We start from the raw sequence: 22703 nt of genomic DNA on the forward strand, positions 1-22703 counted from the left end.
GATCCAGCAAACCAGAAATCATTGTCAATTGTTAAGTGATTAATGATTGCAGTCATTGTTTGGGTCATAATCAACCATAGTGGGGGATGACTGAAAGATTAATAAATTAGCAGTTGTTCCCTGCACACACTTGTGAGGAGAAAATCTTTCTCTCAAAAAATCGTTCACTATGGACACTCCATGCTATGCAATCATATAATCACGAATTCACACACCCCCCCTCAGCAGCCCCGACAAAGATCTGTTATGACCCAGACAAGGGTGGCAAATTCTAAGGTCTTAAAGTGTACCTGTAAGGAAAGAAAAAAATGCAAAACATAGATACTTCAGTAAAGGGAAGCCTCTGGATAGTCCAGTGGTTTCCCACTTCCCCCTCCACTCCCATCGATCCAGTGCTGGGACCCTCTGAACCAACTCAACAAGAATATGTTTGCCAGGTCACGCTCCAGCCCATGTACGAATGTGGACGCAAGGATGGCTGCACCTGCACAGTTGTTGCATGTAGCTGCTTGTGCTGAGCTTTTTTCTCTGTGCAGAAGTAGCTCTCTGCCATGGCGCAGACGCGGGCTGTCATTGTGCCTGCACAGTATGGCTGTGCTTTTACATGGCCACGAAGAAGAAAAGGGTCCCGGCGAGCAGCGATAGGGTAGCGGCGGATTGTAGAAGCCTCTTGTTCATCCAGAGGCTTTCCTCTACTGAGTTAAAACTGAATACTCACCTGAAGATGGATCAGGGAACCTCACAGCGACGACTCCTGTCGATTGAGGTTCCTCCATCTAGCTTACTACCCACAGGAATACACAACGGCACACGGCGGGCTTAAACGGGAGTCGTCGGGAATCTTAAAGATCCAATCAGTTATGACGGTCGTTCTTGTAATCGCGCCCACATACCCACATTGTGAGTTGGTAGAAACGATCTCTCGTCACTCAAACAAACGTTGGAAAAATGGTCGTAAAAATCACGTTGTGGCTATGGGGCTTAAAGATAGTCTGAAGCCTAATAAAATAATTCTTTTTACTTGCTACTTGTGTAAAGCAATATCAGCAGTGCTGAAATGCCACATTCCCGCGGCAGAACAAGGGCGTTATACCCCCCAAATCCCCGGGCCAAGAATCTGGGAGTGCTTCCTGTAAAAGGCAGAGCTTTGCGCTGTAGCTCTGCCTCTACTGGAGTCAATCTCCGCTGATCGCCGCATCTCCCTGCCCCTCTCTTTTTTCTTTCACTGAGATGGGCGTGGAGAGGCGGCGATCAGCTGAAGATTGACTTCAGTAGAGGCAGAGTTACAGCACAAAGCTCTGCCTCCCAGAATGGCAGAACCCACGACCTAGAAAGTTGTGGAATTTTGCCCCTGGGATTTTGGGGGTATAAAGCCCTCATTCTGCTGCAGGAATGCAGTGTTTCAGCACTGCTTATATTGCTTTACATAAGTGGCAGGTAAAAATAATTATTTTATTAGGCTTCAGACTCTCTTTAAGTATATAACTTTTGCATTTTTTCCTCACAGGTTTACTTTAACAATTGACAATTTTTATTTAAACCAGTCCACATTTGCTAGATCTTTCCAGTGAAGATGCTTGGAGATCTCTGGAGGTGCTTTAATAAAACAAATCCAAAGATCCTATTCAATTTACTTTTCTCCTGAGTTTTATCACCCAAGATGTTTTGACACCTTGGGCGATATGCAATTCACTTTTCCTCCTAAGTTTTCTCCTAGGAGATAACTTTTCATCTTCTGTTTAAAATAACTTTTTAGAATTCTACAATTGAAAAAGTACTAAAACATTGGTGAGAACATGCTGTCAAAATTATTCTGAGTATTGTCTTGCTTGCTGGTGGCTTAAAAAGCATTTTATTGTTAACCTCCTTAGCGGTAGCCCCGTGTGTGACACGGGGTAAGCCGCCGGAGGGTGCCGCTCAGGCCCTGCTGGGCCGATTTACATCATTTTTTTTTTGCTGGACCAGCACAACGATAGCCGCCGCCCCGCGCCCGATTGCCGCTATCCGTTGTGGCGCGCACCCCCCCCCCCCTCCAGACCCCGTGCGCTGCCTGGCCAATCAGTGCCAGGCAGCGCCGAGGGGTGGATCGGGACTCCCAATGACGTCACGACATCGGTGACGTCCTCCCGCCCCGTCGCCATGGCGACAGGGGGAAGCCCTCCAGGAAATCCCGTTCTTTGATTGGAGATCACCGAAGGCGATCGAAGCGGGCGGGGGGATGCCGCTGAGCAGCGGCTATCATGTAGCGAGCCCTGGGCTCGCTACATGATTTAAAAAAAAAAAACTGCTGTGCTGCCTCCTGGCGGAATTTTTCATACCGCCAGGAGGGTTAAAAGAATACTGTAGGGGGGAAAATGAGTTGAACTTACCCGGGGCTTCTAATGGTCGCCCGCAGACATCCTGTGCCCGCGCAGCCACTCACCGATGCTCCGACCCCGCCTCCGGTTCACTTCTGGAATTTCAGACTTTAAAGTCTGAAAACCACTGCATCTACGTTGCCGTGTCCTCGCTCCCACTGATGTCACCAGGAGCATACTGCACAGGCCCAGTATAGTCTGTGCCTGCGCCATGCGCTCTTGGTGACATCAGCGGGAGCGAGGACACGGAAACGCAGGCGCAGTGGTTTTTTAGACTTTGAAGTCTGAAATTCCAGAAGTGAACCGGAGGCGGGGCCGGAGCATTGGGGAGTGGCTGCGCGGTCACAGGATGTCTGCGGGGGACCATTAGAAGCCCCGGGTAAGTTGAACTCATTTTCCCCTGACACCCTACAGTATTCCTTTAAGGTGTGAAAATATCACCTAGTAGAAAACTTTGGAGAAAAAGTGAATTGCATATGGCCCCTTGTCAATGCAAAAACTTTGAAGCCTTCAGCAAGCAAGAAAAAACTCAAAATAAGTTTCATATTACTTCCTTACCTACCCTACTTTTTAGTATTTTTTCAGTTCTTAGGTGCTGAAAAATTATGTTGCTGACGAGATGAATAATTATCTCCTGGGGAAAGGTCAGGATAAAAGTTAAAAGAATAGGGGCTAATGTATTCATACTAATACACTACGGAGGGCCTTGCGCAGCACTTTGTTGGGTAGGTGATCTCCTTTATGTTACACAATATTTCAGTGTTTACTTCACCTGCTATTAAACTTTGTGAGGCAACATGTTGTGGTGATTAGTTCTACTTCTTTTAACACAGGTTGGCCAGATGACTACAACCCAGCTGATTTCCAGTATGATGACACTGGGGGCCAATTTCTTGACAGAGAAGAGCAGGAGGAGAAGGAAGAGCCAAGTGAAGATGAAATTATTAGACAGAGGAAACTTTTTCTTGTAGCGGAGGCTGAAGAACAGCCGAGGGCCCAGATACTTGAAAATGGCCAGAAACGAGCTGCACTTGACGTTCCCAACAACTTGGCCATGGACAATAACAAAAATCCAGGTTCTTTCATCTCAAATCACAGCTTGGACCATCTACCCAAGTCAGGGAGACACAACCCAAAGGCTATTAGTAGAACTCACAAGCGTAAACGCCAGAAGCTCCGCGATGATGGTGAGAGGAGGCATGACTACAACCAATCCAGGAATGACGTGCAGGAAAAAAATTCTAATATACAGGAGAGAAATCGGAAAAAACGGAATAGAGAGAAGCAGAAAGCGGTGACATCATTGAAGAAGGGCGTGAATAATGGACTAAACCGTGATAGAGGACAGAAACTGAGGTCTGCGATGGATGATCAGATGGCACAAAGACCTACCTTGAAAAACAACTACCAAAAACCATCAGGGAACAGTAGTAATCTAAACCATGTGAAGGAAGGACCTCAAACAATTGTTAACAGTGAGCAATATTTAAAGGACAGCAATCCACATCCTAGTTTGGGTGAGATGAATATCAATAACCCTGAACAGATAGATAACTTATCTGAAAAGGCAAATCAAGGATATGACATTTCTGATAGGAGGAGGGAATCCATCATAGTAGAACATCTTGACAGGAACCAACACACAAAGGTAAATAAAAACACTGATGAGGACAAGATTCCTGAATCTGAGATTTATCAAAGGAGGCCACGTGACTTAGGACAAGAAGTAAGGCAAATGGAAAGGGCTGAATTAGACAGAGAGGAAGAGGTTGAAAGAGAAGCCAACCCTGATGTTCAAGGGAAAAAAATTCAAAATAATTATAAAACTAAAAGACAAAATATTAAAGATATTAGAAGTGAGAGGCAAGACTATCACAATGTTCAGAATAGACATAATCTTCCCACCATAGTTAAAAAGCAAGAACTTGAAAGTTACACAAAGAGAATACTCACTTCTGTAGCAAATGATGTGGAACTGGGCCATCAACAGAAAAATGTGAGCAGACACAAACTTGTACCAGTTGACCATGTGGTTGGAAAGGTTGAAAATGTAGGAGCGGTTAATAAGATGAATCGTAAGCGGAGAAAGGGGCTTAATCAAGAAGACGGGAGAAGTCAGCTGGATCCTGGTGGGCCAGAGGATCCGAACAATATAAAGCAAGGTCCTTATGGTGATTTTGAAGCCCCCAATTCAGAGCAAAATGAATACAAACAACAGAAACTAAACAGACTACACCTTAACCCTCCAAAGTCTGGAGAAGTGGTTGAGGAGAATCAGGACAGCAGAAACCTAAATCCTCAAGAGGAGGAATACCAGGAAAATGAAGAAGACGATGAAGATGTAGAGTTTGAGTACCCATTTGTCTTTGAGCAACCTGTGTTTTGGAACCAGACTTTCCACGTGGGTCAGACAGACTTCCATGTGGTGCGGTCAGAATTCATTGACCTCCATTGCAATATTTCAGGAAACCTACATGTGAAAGAGAGTGAAGCCTTGAGCGTGGTGGGGTCTTTCATGAAACAGCTGAACCAGTGGCATCGAGGGTGAGGATCTGGGGCAAGTGCAAGATCATTTTCACATGATGAGTGGAGAAAGGGGATGAGACACATGTTGGGGCAATAAATTAGGTGTGGGGGCAGTAAACTAGGCCTAAAGCAAAATGTAAAAAAATAAAATAAAAAATGAATGACCTATGAACATGCTAAGAATCCATGATTTGGAAGATCAGTGAGAGAGTGATGAGGGAATCCCTTCTGTGCCAGGTATACAAAAGTAATAAGCTGAGAACATCTAACCCAGCTGTTTGCATATACTCCAAGTGGAGTCAGGCCAGAGGCTAGAAGCATCAGATTAAGGATTAAGGAATTTTCTCAGTGACGGAATAGATTGATGCATCATGGGAAACCACATTTGCTCACTTAAAGGACAACTGTAGTGAGAAGACTATGAAGGCTGCCATATATATTTCCTGTTAAACAAAAGCAGTTGCCTGGCAACCCTGCTGATCTATTTGGCTGCAGTATTGTCTGAATAACACTAGAAACAGGCATGCAGCAAATTTTGGCAGATCTGACAATAATGTCAGAAACACCTGATCTGCTGCATATGCTTATTCAGGGTATATGGCGAATAGTATTATAGGCAGAAGATCATCAGGATAGCTTATAGTATTGCTTATAAGGAAATAAATATAGTCCTGCTGATCCCCTGCCTGTAATACTTTTTAGCCATGGACCCCAAACAAGCATGCATATCAAATGTTTCTGACAAATAACTGACAAAATTAGCCACATGCTTGTTTCAGGTTTGATTTAGACACTACTGCAGTCAAAGAGATCAGCAGGACACCAGGCAACTGGTATTGTTTAAAAGGAAATAAATATAGCAGCCTCCATATACTGCTCAATTTAGGTTCTCTTTAAAGCTGAATTAATTCAAAATACCTTCTGTTTTAAGAAGGCACAATTATATTTAACATCACTTTTATAGTAAGAGGGATTGTCGGTCTCTTTTAGCCCCTTATGCTGGGTATACATGGCTAGATAGTGCGCTGGTATCGATTCCCGCTCGTCCCTGCGGGCGCTTTCTAAGCAGCGCTAATCAGAGCTCTTTTTTCTATTGTTCTGCCCGCCGGTATCTAGCGCAGAATCGATCCGGCGGGCAATCGGACCTGACGGAAATTATCAATCGAGCCATCAGCGGCTCGATTGATAAGAAGAAACGAGCTATGTATGCCTAGAATTACTCTCTCTCCTAATAGTCACCATGCTCCATCTGGGTACTATGCAGTACTGGTCCAAGTCCTGCCCGATAGATCCATATCAATCCATGCCAGGCACTGATGAAGACCATAGACTCTGAAACAGCTGTATGCATGTTGAATTGATGTGTTTCTGTAGAATATATAAGCTATAGGCTCACTATACCCCTGGAACTGGTTCTGGATGTGGGCCTGGCTTCCAGAGGTATAAAGAGATGATTTGCATATTTGGGAGTCATATATCATTGGAAATTACACTTGCTCACTTAAAGCTGAATTATTGCAAATGCCTTATCAGAATCAGAAAACTTTATTCGTCAAGTGTGACCATGTCACACCCGGAATTGCTTGTGGTTACATGGCAGAGACAAAGAGAGCAGAGAACAGACAGTACAAGCAAGCAAGCATCAATACATACAAGATACAAACATAGTGGGGATAACATTGCACTAAAACGGGGCATAGGGGCTGGACCATGTTCTTAGGGGTTCGCATATGGGAGGCTGAGTGAGTTCAAGAGAAGGAGGGAAGAAAGAGTTCCTGTGCCTTGTGGTTTTGGTGAGTCAAGTCCCGAGGCGACTGCCAGAGGGGAGGCGGTTGAAGTAGCGCCAACCGGGATGTGAGGGGTCGTTCAGTATCTTATACGCCCCACCCCGCAAGCGGTTGGTGTGTAGGAGGTCCAGGGGTGGCAGAGGTGACCCAATGATCCTCTCCGCAGTGTTGATGACTCTTTGAAGTTTCATCCGGTCATCTGCGGAAGCACCTGCGTACCAGACGACAATGGAGGAGCAGAGGATGGACTGTTGTTTTAAAGCAAACCTGAAGCAAAAAAAAAAAACCCCAAAAACTTATGATATAATGAACTGATTGTGTAGTACGGATAATGGATAGATCATTAGTAGCACAGAAAAGAGTCTCATATTTTTATTTTCAGTTATATAGGTTTTTTTTTTAATAACATTGCATCACAATGTCACAGTTGCAGTTTTAAACCACACTCTGTCTTTTAACCTCCCTGGCGTTCTATTAAGATCGCCAGGGAGGCTGCGGGAGGGGTTTTTTTTAATTAAAAAAAAACTATTTCATGCAGCCAACTGAAAGTTGGCTGCATGAAAGCCCACTATAGGGCGCTCCGGATGCGTTCTTCTGATCGCCTCCGGCGGCCAGAAGTAACACGGAAGGCCGCAATGAGCGGCCTTCCGTGTTTCGCTTACCTCGTCGCCATGGCGACGAGCGGAGTGACGTCATGGACGTCAGCCGACGTCCTGACGTCAGCCGCCTCCGATCCAGCCCTTAGCGCTGGCCGGAACTATTTGTTCCGGCTGCGCAGGGCTCAGGCGGCTGGGGGGACCCTCTTTCGCCGCTGCATGCGGCGGATCGCCGCGCTGCAGCGGCGATCAGGTAGCACACGCGGCTGGCAAAGTGCCGGCTGCGTGTGCTGCTTTTTATTTGAGCCAAATCGGCCCAGCAGGGCCTGAGCGGCAGGCTCCGGCGGTACTGGACGAGCTGAGCTCGTCCAAACTGCTCAGCAGGTTAAGCTATAAAACAGAGCAGAGCTAATGACCCTTTGAATTTTCCTGCAGTAAAACCTTATCCATGCTGTCTCTCACTGTTTCTTGGCTGTTTAAGTACTTACGAAAACAGGACTGTATATGACTCAAATGGGTCAAAGAGCTCAGAGAAGCTCTTCTGCATGGATAACAACTGAAGCGAAAAAAAAAATACATGATCTAATGAATTGGTTGTGTACTATGAATAATTACTAGAAGATTAGCAGCAAAGAAAATATTCTCATATTTTTATTTTCAGCTATATAGTGTTTTTTTCTAACATTGCATCATTCTCAAATATGTGCAGATTACACAACACTCAGCATCAAAATAATTCTTTCAGAGCAGTCTGTGAACTAATGACCTCTCCTCTGGCAGAGAAAAAGAAAATTGTTCACTAACAGTTGAGATAATAAAAGTCAGAAGACAGCCCTCTCCACGACTTTGTCGTAGAGCTTAATGGCTTTTTTGCATAGAGATTCTTAACTCTTCCTGTACTGGAAACAATTAGACTGATGTATCTGATCTTAAAGAGACTCCGTAACAAAAATTGCATCCTGTTTTTTATCATCCTACAAGTTCCAAAAGCTATTCTAATGTGTTCTGGCTTACTGCAGCACTTTCTACTATCACAGTCTCTGTAATAAATCAACTTCTCTCTCTCTTGTCAGACTTGTCAGCCTGTGTCTGGAAGGCTGCCAAGTTCTTCAGTGTTGTGGTTCTGTGATGCATCTCCCCCCTCCAGGCCCCTCTCTGCACACTGCCTGTGTGTTATTTAGATTAGTGCAGCTTCTCTCTGCTCTATTATCTTTTACAAGCTATATAAATCCTCCTCTGAACTGGCTGGGCTATATACTGAGGAATTACATACAGGCAGAGCTGTCTGCACTCTGCAGGAAGAAACAGCCTGACACTTCAGTGGAAGATAGCTGCAGGGGGAAAGAAACACACAAATGATCTCTTGAGATTCAAAAGGAAGGGTGTATACAGCCTGCTTGTGTATGGATGTATTTTCTATGTGTGGACATACTGTACATCAACCTACTTCCTGTTTTGGTGGCCATTTTGTTTGTTTATAAACAAACTTTTTAAAACTGTGTTTAACCACTTTTAATGCGGCGAGGAGCGGCGAAATTGTGACAGAGGGTAATAGGAGATGTCCCCTAACGCACTGGTATGTTTACTTTTGTGCGATTTTAACAATACAGATTCTCTTTAATGTTTTATTTCCTAGCTGTACTACACATACAAATCATAATATCATAATTTTTTGTTCGCTTCAGTGTCTCTTTAACTCTTCCTGTATTGGAAAACAATGAGACTCTTTTTGCTACTAATCTTCTATTTCTTAGCTGCATGGCACATACAATTCATTATCTCATACATTTTCGCTTCAGTTTTCTTTAAGAAGGCAAAATTATACTCAGTGTTGTTTTTTTAGTAAGATGGCTTTTCAGTAGTTTTAGCCCCTTATACTCTCCTATTGGTTCTGGGTCACCATGCATTATCTGGGAAATGTGGAGGAGAGATAGGTAGTCATATAGAAGGTGACCAGTTTGGGTGATCAAATCTACCAGCAGAAATTCACCTGAAGGAGAATTCATGGAGAAAAGAGGTGATTGACTTATCAAGGAATTGATTTGTACTTCTATGACTGGCTAGTCACAGTAAGCTTTCACAAAATGTAAGACGCGATGAGACACAGGGAGACTTTGGCCAGCTAGCCAGTAAAGTACAAATCGATCAATGAATAAATTGATTGTGTGTTCTTCATACATTTTCCCAGAATAAATGAGTCTCTCTAGTGACCAGAATGGAAATTTTAGCACCCAACATAATTCATTGTTTCCCTTTTACTAGAATGTACAGACTCCAGAGCATCATCAACGTGGAGAAGCGTTTGGACTACGTGAGGGGGAGCCGCTATTTCCTGGACCTTGAGCTCATTGATAGGTCAAACCATGTTGTGAGATTTGCCCAATATGTCTTTGCCCGAAGCTGGACTGGGGAGACACAGGAGGACCGGAAACAAGAGAGAGACATGCGGAGTATGATGTGGGGGCAACGCCGAAGACTGATGTCCAGCGAGAAACTGCCTGAACTGTGTTGGCCAACAGGGTTGTCATGGAACCCCAAGGCCATGGTATATGTTATTGTACCTGGTGAGTGTGGACAAAGCAGTGATGTTGTAATAGAGAGAGAAGGTGTCTTCTGGTGCTCCTCAAAATCAAATTCAAACTAATTTGCTTCACCATTAAATCACATTGCCGTTCTTGTCCCACCTAAATTTTTACCTCAACTGTCCTTCCTGCTCCCCTATTAATGTTCTTCTCAGCCACAAAGTCTTCTCATACATGGCTCCGCTTTTTCTAGAGATGCTACCACTTCTTTTTAATAATTTTAGACTAACCAAACAGGTCCTCAAAAACCTATTTCTTCAAAATTACCTACAAACATTTGTTTGTTTCTCAACCCTTCATTGCTGAATGACTATTATTGCACCAAGCAATACTCGTATACTGTATAAGACACAGTAGTAAAAACACTCCAATTCTCCAATTTTTTTTAGCAGTGATTCATCCTATGTTGTAGAATTTAATTTGCTACAGTCTTATAGTAAATGACTTATATCCTTTAGTTATCTAACTTACCGGTACTCTGCTAAAGGACAAATTAACATTTCAGGAGAGTTTAACCACACAAAAAAATCTAGTGTCTCAGACTCTGCCCATCAGTTCATGACACATTCCAACCATGAAGCTGGCAAACACTTTTTTGTTTTTATTTTGCATGTATTTATAGCCTTTGTGGCTCTTAGTCTTTTCCCATTTAATAGAGGGGAAACATATCTCAACAGCCCCTATTAGGCCCCTTTCAGGAACTTCAACTTCAGGGTTGTGAGCCCACCTCCTAAGAAGACCACACTGTATCAACCTGTTTTTCCATTTCAAGGTGATTCTCTCCATAGAGAGTAAATGAAGGGAGAGCAGCTTGGCAGACGCATTTTATCACCATGCTGCATCATACAACACCTTACGGAAAATCCCACAACTCACATGCAATGCAACATCTCAGTGACGCATCCAATAACTCCCTGAGTGCTAATCTACATGCCCCCTCCTATAAAAAAGCAATGGAACTGAAGGCTGGAAAAGGCCACATTTTGTATCTATATTTTTATGTTTAGTTTGGGGTAGGGGGTGTGGTTGAAGGGTTGGAGAGGATATTGGTAGAAGGGGTAAGAGAAGCAATAAAAAAAGTTTGGCAAACTTGGGAAAAATCCCCAGGCTTCTGTAGACCAAGGTTGTAAATAATAAAAATGTCTTTCACCAGCATAAAGAGCCAACTGTGTATTCTGGGAAATTCAGCCATGCTTGTGGTGCAAAACGTTCATTTTATTTGTGTATTTGCACTTTGTCACTTTTTTTGCTTGTAGTGCAGAACACCCTTTTAGAAGAAGTGATTGTAAGATGTTCATTTGTTTTTAGTGAAGAACCAGGCTCGATGGGTCCAGAAATTTATAGATGATATGGTGGCCTTGTACCGCACCACGACAGATGCCCACTTCAGTGTTATCATTGTAGACTTCAGCAGCACTGACCTGGACATAGAGGCAACCTTGAAACAGTCCCGTCTTCCCAGGTGAGGATTAACATATGCATGATGACAGTGGAGCATTGATTCTAATGCAAGGAGGAAGACAGTAGAAGGACTGGAGTTCAGCACAAAGTATATCATGAGAGTAGAATTACATACCGGTAGTTTTAAGTAGCAGTGGTATAGCTACCTAGCTATGGACTCCATTGCAACGTTTGCATGAGGTCCTCCAATATTGTATAGATAAAATATGTGGATCACCTATTTCTGTTTTTCATTTGTGAGAGGTGTAAGCATAGGAGGGCAATAATTTGATGATTAGTACAACTGTTTAAAGCTAGGGCATATATAGATGTAATCATTACTGCTACAGCACCTATAAAATACTAATACAGCAACTTAAGGAGGGCTTTAGGGGCATCCTCTGGCTAACAGGCTACTGGGGAGGAGCATGGTCTTTAGTTCACAGGGCTACTGGAGAAAAGCATTGTCTTGCACCAGTATAGTTGGAGTGTCAGATCTCAGAATGCGCAGAGTCCTCTACCAGCAGAAAGCATATCAAGAGAGTATCATCAGATAGCCCATGGGGTAGGGTCCTCCAGCAACTCAGAAGATCTTAGGAGAAAAAAGTCAGAAAGTGGAAGGAGTAAAGTCAGTGTGGAGTATATCAGGCGAAGAGCATTACATAGTATAACTAGCAGAGTCCTCCAGCAGACCTGATTGATTACTGTATATTAGTGCAGTAAAATGTTGATATGAGAAACAAACATCACATATCCTGTTTGGTTGCAGATATACTTCAATCTCTGGATACAGGAGACCAGGCACTGTCACTGGTAGATTTTATTGGTCTTCACATGCGATACGTACGGTGCATAGCTGGATTGGTGGCTCGTCCTGCTTCACCCCCAGCTCCCTACCTTACATTCCCTGCCTCACCAACCCTGCTATGTACTGTATGTATCACATGTGAAGACCAATAAAATCCACCAGGCAGTGACTGTGCCCATTCTCCGTCTCCTGTATACAGATAACAATGTTCAATCACAAGGTCAATTAACACATCCTATGAGATCTAGAGGTCTGCAGAGATGCAAGTGAGAGCCAACCACAGCATTGCCGTGTTTTTAACTCTCCATTCCTCCTGCCAGGTCCCGAGCTTTTCTACATGTATTGAACGTATACTTCATCCTCTGTTATCTCTGTTTCTGTGCACAGTTACCAGTATGTAAAGTTGGAAGGTAATTTTGAACGATCTCTGGGACTTCAGGCTGGAGCTGACCTGGTGACGGTAAGTTGCAAAAGAAGTATTTTTTCATCTAAGCAAAGGAATATAAACACCAAAAAATGGAACAACAGCCAGCTATTCCCATTAAATAAATTTTAGGCCCAGTGCACACCAAAAACCTCTAGCAGATCTGCAAAATGCTAGAGGTTTCTGAAGCCGATTTCAGAGCGATTCTAGGCATGTTTAGAGACATTTTCTAAACATGCCTAGCGTTTTTGGAGCGTTTTTGTGTAGCAGATTGCAAATATCATTACAGTAAAGCTGTTACTGAACAGCTTCTGTAACAAAAACGCCTGGAAAACCGCTCTGATCTAGCCTTTTTCTGAGCGGTTTTCCTCTTTTCCTTTCTAAAAAATGCTGCGGCCCCCGAGTTTGCGTTTGTGGAAAAAACGAACCGCTCTGGTGTGCACCGTCCCATTCACTTTCATTAGCCAAGCGGTTTTCCCCCTGCAAGCGTTTTAAACAACGCTCCAGAACCGCTCTGGTGTGCACCAGCCCATACTCTGCTTACCCAAAAGTAACATTTTGATTGTAGGCAGACTCAGTTGGGCAGAATTCAAGTTGGCTTGTTCAGTTTCTTGGGAATGCAAACTGCAGTATCAGCATGCTATAGGCTCTGCTGCCAGAGCCACCCACATTGAAATTATGGGTGCACTCTCCTAATTTGGGTGTTCCAGCTACTTCTATAGCAGGGGTGTCAAACTCAATCACATAAGAGGACAAAACCAAAAACAGTCTAAGGCGTAGGCCAAATTGTTTTTTAATATATATATATTGAACAGTCTCAAATTAAGCTGTGTTACTATAGTGACCGTAGGGGCTATAAAGGTCTGCTCCTCCCCTTCTGCAGAATAGCGCAGTGGAGTTGTTCAATTTTTACCCACTCCACTGCTGCTTTGGGTCTCCTCTGTTCTTCCTGATGGCCTCATGCTCTAGGCTGAATAGCATACGTCTGGCTCCTAATGCATGTCACATGACCCGGATAGGGAGGTACGCAAGCATAGAGCGTGCAGTTGCCAGGAAGTACAGAAGAGATCCGACACAGTGCTGGAGCAGGAAAGTTTACACTGTAACGCTGCACTACTTTGCAATGTAGAAAGAAGGTGTCAGGGAAGGAGAGGTGTGATCCAAGGAGAGGACCACATGCTAATTTCACTGTGGGGTCCTGTCCTGTGGGTTGAATCAGACAAAAACGGCGCTGGAACTTTGGGCACAGCTTGCGCCACCATAGGCCACAATGCAAATTACGGCTATATTGGTGCTCAGCAAGTAATCTAGGCACCGGCAAAAGGCGGAGCCCAAATTACAATAAAAATTGTATAATTCTGCTGCCAGTAATAGCTGGAAGCCGAATTGGGTGTTACCCCAGAGTCCATGTCGGCCAGGGGATTTTTGCAGGTGCAGTTTGAGACATTTTTCGGCTTTACCCTGTGCCCAAATTTCCCGGCATCTTAATTACATGTATGCCCCGTGGGTTGTTTTTGCATCCTGGCTCAAACTAATAATGTTTCAACAAAAGATGCTGTCACTGGTGTGTTCCTTTGGACGGGAAGGCAGTGTGTTGTTTGTTGTTCCTTACAATTGCTTACAATGATGCACATTTGAAGCTCTCAGGGGCCACATAAAATGGTGAGGAGGGCCGCATGTATTCCACTGGCCTTGAGTTTGACAGCTGTGTTCTAGAGCATCTGATAACAGCTGTAGGAGGTGTATAGACTTGGGCGCTCAGATGTGCAGACATCTCTCCAAGGGACAGAATAAGTTGTTATTTATTTTACTATTGTATATTTTCACTCTCCAACATCCACCAAGCACTAAGCTATTAGTTTTGTATTTAAGTGAGCTTTGAAGAATTATTTTACTGAAGCCTTTATTGTCTCTTGCTCTTCCAGAACCCACACAGCATCCTCTTCTTGTGTGACCTTCACATGCACTTCCCGCCCTCCATCCTGGATGGCATACGTACTCACACCATAGAGGGGAAACTAGTTTATGCCCCCATGATTATGAGACTGAACTGCGGAGCAAGTCCGACATGGCCTGAAGGTGAGGCTCAGCTGTGATGTGATTTGATGGTGAGACTCTCAGCTGCACTTTGTCAATTGAGGTCCAATGAGTCCGAAAAGGTCTGGTAAAAACTTCTGACTTCATCCTGTTGATGCCGAAGGAGATATATGCTGAGGGAGCAGACTTCTCGAATGTCCTTGAATGTCCCTGAACTCGGGTACACTTTTGGAAACATAAGCCATGGGAAAGTTTCCCTTACAATGACAATTCCATGTATACAGCTGTGACAGGAGATGCTGACTTTTTCCTGGTGGACTTTCTATAGTGAATAGAGCTGGTCATTTAAATGTGGCTAATTCCAAATGTAATGCAAATTGTATGCAGTTTGGGAGCATGTGTTAGAGAGTACTCAGTAGGTCATGTGACCTAGAACCGTTAACGTAGTAACAGTTGGGCTATCGCGGTAGCAGTCGGGCTGTCGTGTGGCAACTTAAGTGTTGATCGTTGCTAAGGAATTTATGCTACGCTGCCAGTAGTATGTGTAGCACGCCAGAGGGTAAATTAAGTCGTGCTACTTCACTTGCGTGTGCAACGACTTTTATATTGCGCTATTTCAGCGTGGTAACTTTGGTGAATCAAGCCAGAGGTGCAGTGTGATTGCCCTAGGCACACAGCGCCCACAGAGTGATTTGGGTAGTTCCCCCCCACTCAGTGACGTGATCCCTCCTGGACAGAAAGTACATTACTGAAACTTACGGTGCCTTTGACTCCAAAGCAATGGTGTGTTGAGTGGTACCGCTCGGCAAAGCACTGCTGAGTCTGCATCGCCTCTGCATTGTCCGAAGCACCTCCATCGCACTGTGGGTAGTGTGGCTAGCTTCATAGAGACTAATAGCCACTGGGACAATGGAGCAGAGAACGAAGCATTCCCTTAGTGTGAAAAGGGCCTAAACCCTTTTGGAACTAATAGGCTCTTGCACCTTGAGCCTCTTTTTCCTCTTTCTTTAATGTGATCACTGATTAGCTCATTGGCTCCTGACCAGCATATGGAGCACAGCTGTCATTGGACATCAGAATGCAATGGTGACAGAGTGATGACAGCGGTGGGAGTTCACAGCAAGGGCCTGGGAGGGCGAAATCTATGACCTTGCAGGGATAAGAGGCAGTAAACAGGGTGAATGCAGTAACTATGCTTCCCTTTTGTAGTTGTAATTTTTCGCATGTATCTGCAGTTTGCAATCATTTTTGTGATGAGTGAAATGACCTGGCTGTGTTATTTGTAACAGGTTTTTGGGAAGTGAATGGATTTGGGCTGCTGGGAATATATAAATCAGACCTGGACCGGATTGGAGGGATGAACACAGAGGAATTTCGGGAACGATGGGGAGGAGAAGACTGGGAACTGCTGGACAGGTGAGGAATGTAAAGTCTGATCTGGCTAAATTGGGGCTTATACATGAAAGAGAACCATTCGCACATATACATTTGTAATAGACTGCTTTCCCGCTCATCTTACACATGCACAATGAAAATTGTTGGGGCTCGAGTGCTCTACAGAAACATTGATGGGCTACAGCCAGGTTATGTGTACTGTTGCTATGGAGGAGGGAAGAGGAGGGACAATGGTGTGGCACACAACTAAGTGGTGTGCAGCGGGTGGGGTAAGCAGGGGAACAATACCCTCATCCATCACTGTTGTTTAAAGATCTGATGGATTCTCAGCATGGAGAACCCTGATTGGCTGCCTCTGCCAAGCTTGCGTACTAGACTTAACAGTGCAGTCTGTCTGCCTAGAAAGGCTTTTTATCCTTATCTAATTACAATGTTTTTCAAGTTTCATCTCTAGTGAGGCCTGTCTTATTAATGCCTGAGCTCAGTGCTTCTAACTGATTTCGCCCCTGGTCAGAACCGTCAGTAAAGTTCTGAGGATTACATAAAGAACAGTATGCAGGGAAAACCCCTCTGACGATGGTCCTCAGTCCCCCTCTTCATTATTCTAAGCTCTTATCTACCCTGAGACCATAGTGATGTCAGTGAACTCTACTCCATCTCTTCAAAAATGGTTGCCACATGCCATTCCTACTCATAATAAGAAGTATGAGAAGATTGGCAGGGGCAGGACTGGATTTACATCACAAGAGGCTGTATGTACATATGTTCTGTTCCCCTAGACACCTACAAATGCTGATGGGAACACCTATCAAACCACACCACAAGGGTGCTGACTGGCTCAGTTGCCACCTCTCCCCTGACCAACCAACATAGGTAGCCTTAGCCCCCACCCCCCCATCTTAGGAATCTCCCAGTCTTAGGAATCCTCCCTGCATAAGTTGCCCCCCCTCCCCACCCCAGCATATGAAGCCAGATGTGCCCCACTAATAGATAGTCCACACCCCCAGTACAGGTTTCCAGATGTGAACCAAGTTTTAGGTAGCCCCTTTAGTACCCCCTCTTGTTGCAACCCAGATCAGCCCCCAGTATTAGGTAAACCCCCATTTTAGAGAGCAGATGTGCTACCCCCCAGTATAGATAATTTTACGTGCCCCCCCCCCCCCCCCCAGTAAGACCACCACTAAATCACACGAAGAGTAACATGCAATAGTCATGGTGAGGATGCTGGACAAGGGGCTGAAGAGAGATCCCATTGGTGGGATACTGAGAGCCGGTGAATACATTGTCGGACTAGGAGGTGGAAAAACTGAGGACATCCACTTGCTGGCCAAGCAGCAGTAATCAGGTGTTGCTGGCAACAGTAAAGACTTGCTGCAGGTTTCTATTGGGAGTGATAACCCAGGGTTTCTGCTGCTTGGCCACAAGGTGAATTTCCTCAGCTTTTCCACCTCTCAGTCCGACACTGGGTGAATAACATTTTTCACAATAGTGGTCTTTTAAAGGACAGGTTAATTCCCTTCCTATTTTACATATATATTATGCATTGGAAATAATTTTTCCTCCGCAAAGCCAGGCTGCAGTCATGGGACTCTGCTTTCTCTCTCTTTCTCTCAGGATTGTTCACGCTGGCCTGGAGGTTGAGCGATTGGCCGTGCGCAACTTCTACCACCATTTTCATTCCAAACGTGGCATGTGGAACCGCCGACAGTCCGCTGAAGTTCAACAATACTGAAATTATTGCACTGACAGCTTCCAGGCTGATGGGTCTCCTAGAAGGGTCACTACAATCCAAGTTGTCCTCCCTACAGCTCAAGGGCATCTACTGTATGTTGCCGTGGAGAAGGTCAAAGCTTGGAAGGAACCAATCAGCTTTTACATACAGCTGCACTGCAAAGGACAACGTCCTGACTGACATACCAAAAATGTTTTACATTAATTATTTGCACTAGCGATTTTCCTTTTCTGTTATGAGGAAATTATGGACAGGCTCTTCATAGCTGTAGATCCTCAGTCGGAATTCTGTAGCATGACTGAGTTAATCCTGTTAAGGTTCCAGATAAGAATTTGTAGACCTAAACGGATTTATCATCACTCCCACCTCAAGATCGATGCTAAATTCCACAATGAAGGAGGTGGTGCTTAGACTCAAACAAGGCAAAATGGACACACATGGGTAGAGTTCTGGGGTTGTGGTCTATTTAGGCCCAGAATTCATTCTCAGAACATCAGCAAACACCTAAATATTGAGCATTTATGGACTTAAAAAGTGCCTTAATGAGAAGGACTACTTTATTTATTAAATCACACAGCCTTTATTTTATATTAGGGGCACTCCAAGTGCCAGTTTATATATTTAACAGATTTTTTTATTGCAATGTGAGACCACTAGTAGCTTCTGAGTTGATGACTAGCAATGAACTGAGCCGTATGTAAGAGTCGGGATGCCTGGGACACTCTTGAGTACTCTTGAGTAATGATGCTTCCTGCAAGTACCAGAGTAAAAAGACCAATGCGCCACCCCTACCCTATGCAGGCAGCATGCATTAGTGCCTGTAGTATCATTCTGAGATAAAGGTAATGGCAGGGAGAGAATCAGAGTGGATAAGGATTATAAGTGTTAGCCAGGCTCTGTACTTACACCAGGTGTGTCCAAACTTTTTAGGGCAAAGGCCATGCCGCATCACAGCTACGGCCTGTGGACTGCATGGAATTAACAACTGTACAGTGCTTTGGAAGCCACCAGAAAAGGATAGGCACACTGGGCAAACTGCACAGTAGGAAGCAATGCTAGCTGTAAATTTTCCAATGCGCTTTAATAGTAACCACCATTCAAGCTGCAATGCCACTTCCTGCACTAAGTTTATTTTCCAAGGTTTTAATGGACAAATGTATGGCTGGGATATGCTAAACTTTGCTTCCTGTTTACCTATCGCAAATCTAGTGGGGTCTATGAGCTGGCTGGTGCTGCAAAGGATTCTGGGAAGGCACCAGGAGAGGATGAACACAGAAGGAACCTACCTCCTGCCTGGCAGCCATCCACCAATGCAGAGCACATGTGGACCATCAATGCATGGATATGTTACATGGTTGTAGTCAATTTATATCCGGTTGATAACAGTCGTTTACCACATCTTATAGTGTTTTAATTCAATTAAATCAAATCAGATGAAAACCTTATAAAAAGAAGGGTATGCCATCAGCTTTTGCTAAAGTTCTTAAACAAACCTCAATCAGAAAAACCCGTCTTTAAGGTGGTCATTAACAATACGATTCTTGGAACAATCAATTCTCCAATTCAATTGTAATATTGATTGCATGGATCTGTTTTTCAGATTGATTCCATTATTCTGATTGGATAGCAGTTATCCTTCCATTATTGGGCCGGAATGATCATTTCTGATCGATCGGCCAAAGAATCGCATTGTTAATGGCCACCTTTATGTGGATCAAGTGCGGTCAGGAGCAGCAGGCAGCTGACAGCTGCATAGCTTAGTACTGTATCGAGTGGTAAGGATGTAATGGAAGTAGCATTCTGACTGGAATGACATTCAGGTGTCTGTGGATATCTCTTTAGTACCAATGGTATAAGGTGGTAAACCAGATAAACAATCAATACTGTATCAGTAAAATTGTGATTGTTTACCGGACCTTCCCCAAATCTAAAACTCTATGACTGCCTAACAGTGATTGGTAGTGTGAGGAAAAATTTAAGGAATCCACTTATCACTATATGATGGGGGTGCATCGCGGTATTGGTCTTATACTCCCCTGCACAAACACCTTCTCAGTTTCTTCATTAAAAACCAGGGTACAACTCCAAGTGTGTTTGTGTCATTCTTCTCCGTTCTTGCAGATGCCGCACTCCCTGTACAAAGCACTAGACAAACCACCTATGGGATTTCTGTAGCCATACTTAAAATACCCCTGAATTGGGGAAAAATTACTGAATGAAGCCCATGGTGTGCTATATTACCTCCTCGTGAGTCTTCTGATGTTGTCCGTGGGGTCCATCCTGTTCCCAGTGCTCTTATCTCCCCAGCCTCCTGGAAGTTCAGTTCATCTGAGGGTACAGAGTGATTTGAACTGCGCATGCGCACATTTGTAACGCCCCATGTGCAGTGAAAGAAAGCGCCTGTAGAGTGATTACTTACGTTGTTTGGAACAGCGCAATTCTGAATTGCTTGCTGAAACTTCCCTAAACGTATTCGACAAAGGGTTCCAGACAAATACTTAGAGGGCTAGGAACGGGAGGGACCCCGAGGACACCGTCTGAAGGAGGTAATCTAGCCCACTATGGGCTTCAGTCAATTCTTTCCCCTCCGATTCAGGAGTACTCTAATTGTTTCTGAGGCAGTGCAGTGGCCATGAGAGCAAGGCAGAGTGACACTGATGCACATTAGGTCCCATACGCAGAAGATAAGGAGAAGGCCTTCAGGTAGGTGAGTATATATATTTGGGTAAAGTCCTTTCAAACGGAAGGGCAAGAACCAAAAATCCTTAATAGGGTAGTCCACTTCACCCAATTTGGATACTCAAATGTTTTATATTAAGTAGTTCAAGATACCACAACAAAATATTGCAGTTGCAAAAATAGATTCAACTTTTATTTGCACAAAAAAATAATGTCAATATAAACTTCACCCAAAGTTTATAGCACCACCCCAAAGCGATATTGCACTTATAGGTGGCGTCTGATAGGCTGAGCCACCCCATATCTTTTGGGGATCACTGTAGTGAGATCATCCCACCAAAGTTCCTGGTTCTCTTCCCATACACTGTGAGATCTTGCGCCTCTTCCATCTACATACTCTGTAATACAAAATCCTGAAGTGGAGGGTAAACCCCGGCCAGCACATGTGCAGTAAAGCCTGGTACACGCTTTTAATTATGATTGGCCAATCCCTGACCAATTTTACCACCTCCATGTAGTATGAGGGTTTACCTATTCAATCTGCTCATAATATCCCATATCTGTTGACTCTCTCTATGGAGGTATTGAATCTCCAGTGATTGAACAATCACAATTGAAAAAGTGCTTAAAGGACAACTGTAGCAATAGGGATATGGAGGCTACCATATTTATTTCCTTTTAACCAATACCAGTTTCCTTGCAGCTCCGATGATCCTTTGCCTCTAATATTTTTAGCCATAGACCCTGAACAAGCACGCAGCAGATCAGGTGTTTCTGACATTATTGTCAGATCTGACAAGATTAGCTGCATGCTTATTTCTGGTGTGATTCACTCACTACTTCAGCCAAATAGATCGGGGGGGGGGGGGGGGGGCTGCCAGGCAACTGGTATTATTTAACAGGAAATAAATATGGCAGTCTCCATAGCCCTCTTGCTACAGTTGTCCTTGGATTCCTCACATTTCCAGCACACAGATGTAGAGATTCTAGAAGGAGCCAGCAGCTGCCCGAAGAGTCTCTTGCTGATTGGAATACAATTTTATGTGAGGAAATTATAATTTATTCTGAAGAAATGTGAGTACTTTTTATTTGAAACGTCCACTAATTTTGTACTTGGTGACTGGAAAAGTTTCAGTATGACAAAAATAAAAAAACATGCAGCTCTGCTTATAGCAAAGTCAGAGAAGTACACAGCAACTCTTGATATTATCTGATATGACCTAGAGTTTCAAATTGTCTTTACTTAATAGTTATGAGGCAGCATAGTGGCATTGCAGCATTACAGTCACAGACAGGACATTATGTGCATGGAGTTTGTATATTCTTCCTGTAGTAGTAGTCTGGGTTTCCCCCTGGGTGTTCTGGTTTCCTTCCATATCCCAAAAGAATACTAGTAAGTTAGCTGTCTTTTCCAAGTATTGTCGATGGTTGGGACAATAGCCTGTGAGCCCCTCTGAGGAACACTTTGTGATGTGAATTACTTAAAGAGACTCTGAAGTCTCAAGAAAATCATCTTTTAATTTAAAAAATGTGTTTAATATGCTAGCCCTACCTAAACCGCTGCATTCCCGCGCCTGTAATCTAACTAAATCCCCCCTAACTCCCCAGGGGGGCAATCCGGGCATCGCTTCCGTGAGAGGCAGAGCTGTGAGCCGCAGCTCTGCCTCTTAGCGCGTCTGTCAGCCCGGATCACCGCCTCTCCCCCGCCCCTCTCCATCTTCCTTCACTGAGAGGGGCGGGGGAGAGGCGGAGATCCGCCGCTGATAGACGCGAATGGAGGCAGAGCTGCAGCTCATAGCTCTGCCTCCTATAGCAGCAAAATCCACGACCAAGAAAGTCGTGGATTTTGCAGGGGAGAGGGAGGGGGGAGTTAGGGGGGATTTAGTTAGATTTCAGCGGTGGGGAATGAGGCGGTTAAGGTAGGGCTAGCAGGTTAAACACACTTTTTAAATAAAAAGATGATTTTTCTGATACTTCAGTGTCTCTTTAAGTAATGGGCAACAGAAATATGTCAATTCTATATGAGTAACTAATTTTAATAATCACAGGCCAGGTTTGAAGGATCACTGATGTTCTGCACTCTCTCTGCAGAGATCCCTCCTCCTCTCCTCTGTCTACCTTCAGGTCCCGCCTGCTTTCCTGGGCCTTTACTCAGGTACATTTTTCTCTTGCTGTCTAACCTCTTTCTCTCCTCCATCTCCCTTCAGGTCTCTCCTACTCTTCTGCAGAGCCGGATTAAGGCTAAATGGGGCCCTAAGCAAAGTAACTGATTTGGGCCCCTCCCATCATGTCGTAATAGAATCAGAAGATGCAGCTGCACAGCAATATGTCGCACACACC

The 22703-nt window shown here is 44.2% G+C and overlaps 1 protein-coding gene across 3 annotated transcripts in view; it reads left to right on the top strand.

The window, feature by feature from the left end:
- B4GALNT3 (beta-1,4-N-acetyl-galactosaminyltransferase 3) overlaps positions 1 to 20977 on the top strand; it is a 154598-nt gene extending 133621 nt beyond the window's left edge. For all 3 annotated transcript variants that reach the window (XM_068277687.1, XM_068277688.1, XM_068277689.1), the window contains 7 exons: positions 3191 to 4901; positions 9529 to 9830; positions 11157 to 11310; positions 12484 to 12556; positions 14446 to 14599; positions 15847 to 15973; positions 17567 to 20977. In XM_068277687.1, coding sequence (XP_068133788.1) covers positions 3191 to 4901; positions 9529 to 9830; positions 11157 to 11310; positions 12484 to 12556; positions 14446 to 14599; positions 15847 to 15973; positions 17567 to 17684 — 2639 coding nt within the window. In that variant the 3' untranslated portion in view covers positions 17685 to 20977. The remainder of the gene's footprint in view (positions 1 to 3190; positions 4902 to 9528; positions 9831 to 11156; positions 11311 to 12483; positions 12557 to 14445; positions 14600 to 15846; positions 15974 to 17566) is intronic.
- The last annotated feature ends 1726 nt before the right edge of the window (positions 20978 to 22703 follow it).

The sequence above is a fragment of the Hyperolius riggenbachi genome, chromosome 3 (genome assembly GCF_040937935.1).
Source record: "Hyperolius riggenbachi isolate aHypRig1 chromosome 3, aHypRig1.pri, whole genome shotgun sequence".
NCBI classification, from domain to species: domain Eukaryota; kingdom Metazoa; phylum Chordata; class Amphibia; order Anura; family Hyperoliidae; genus Hyperolius; species Hyperolius riggenbachi.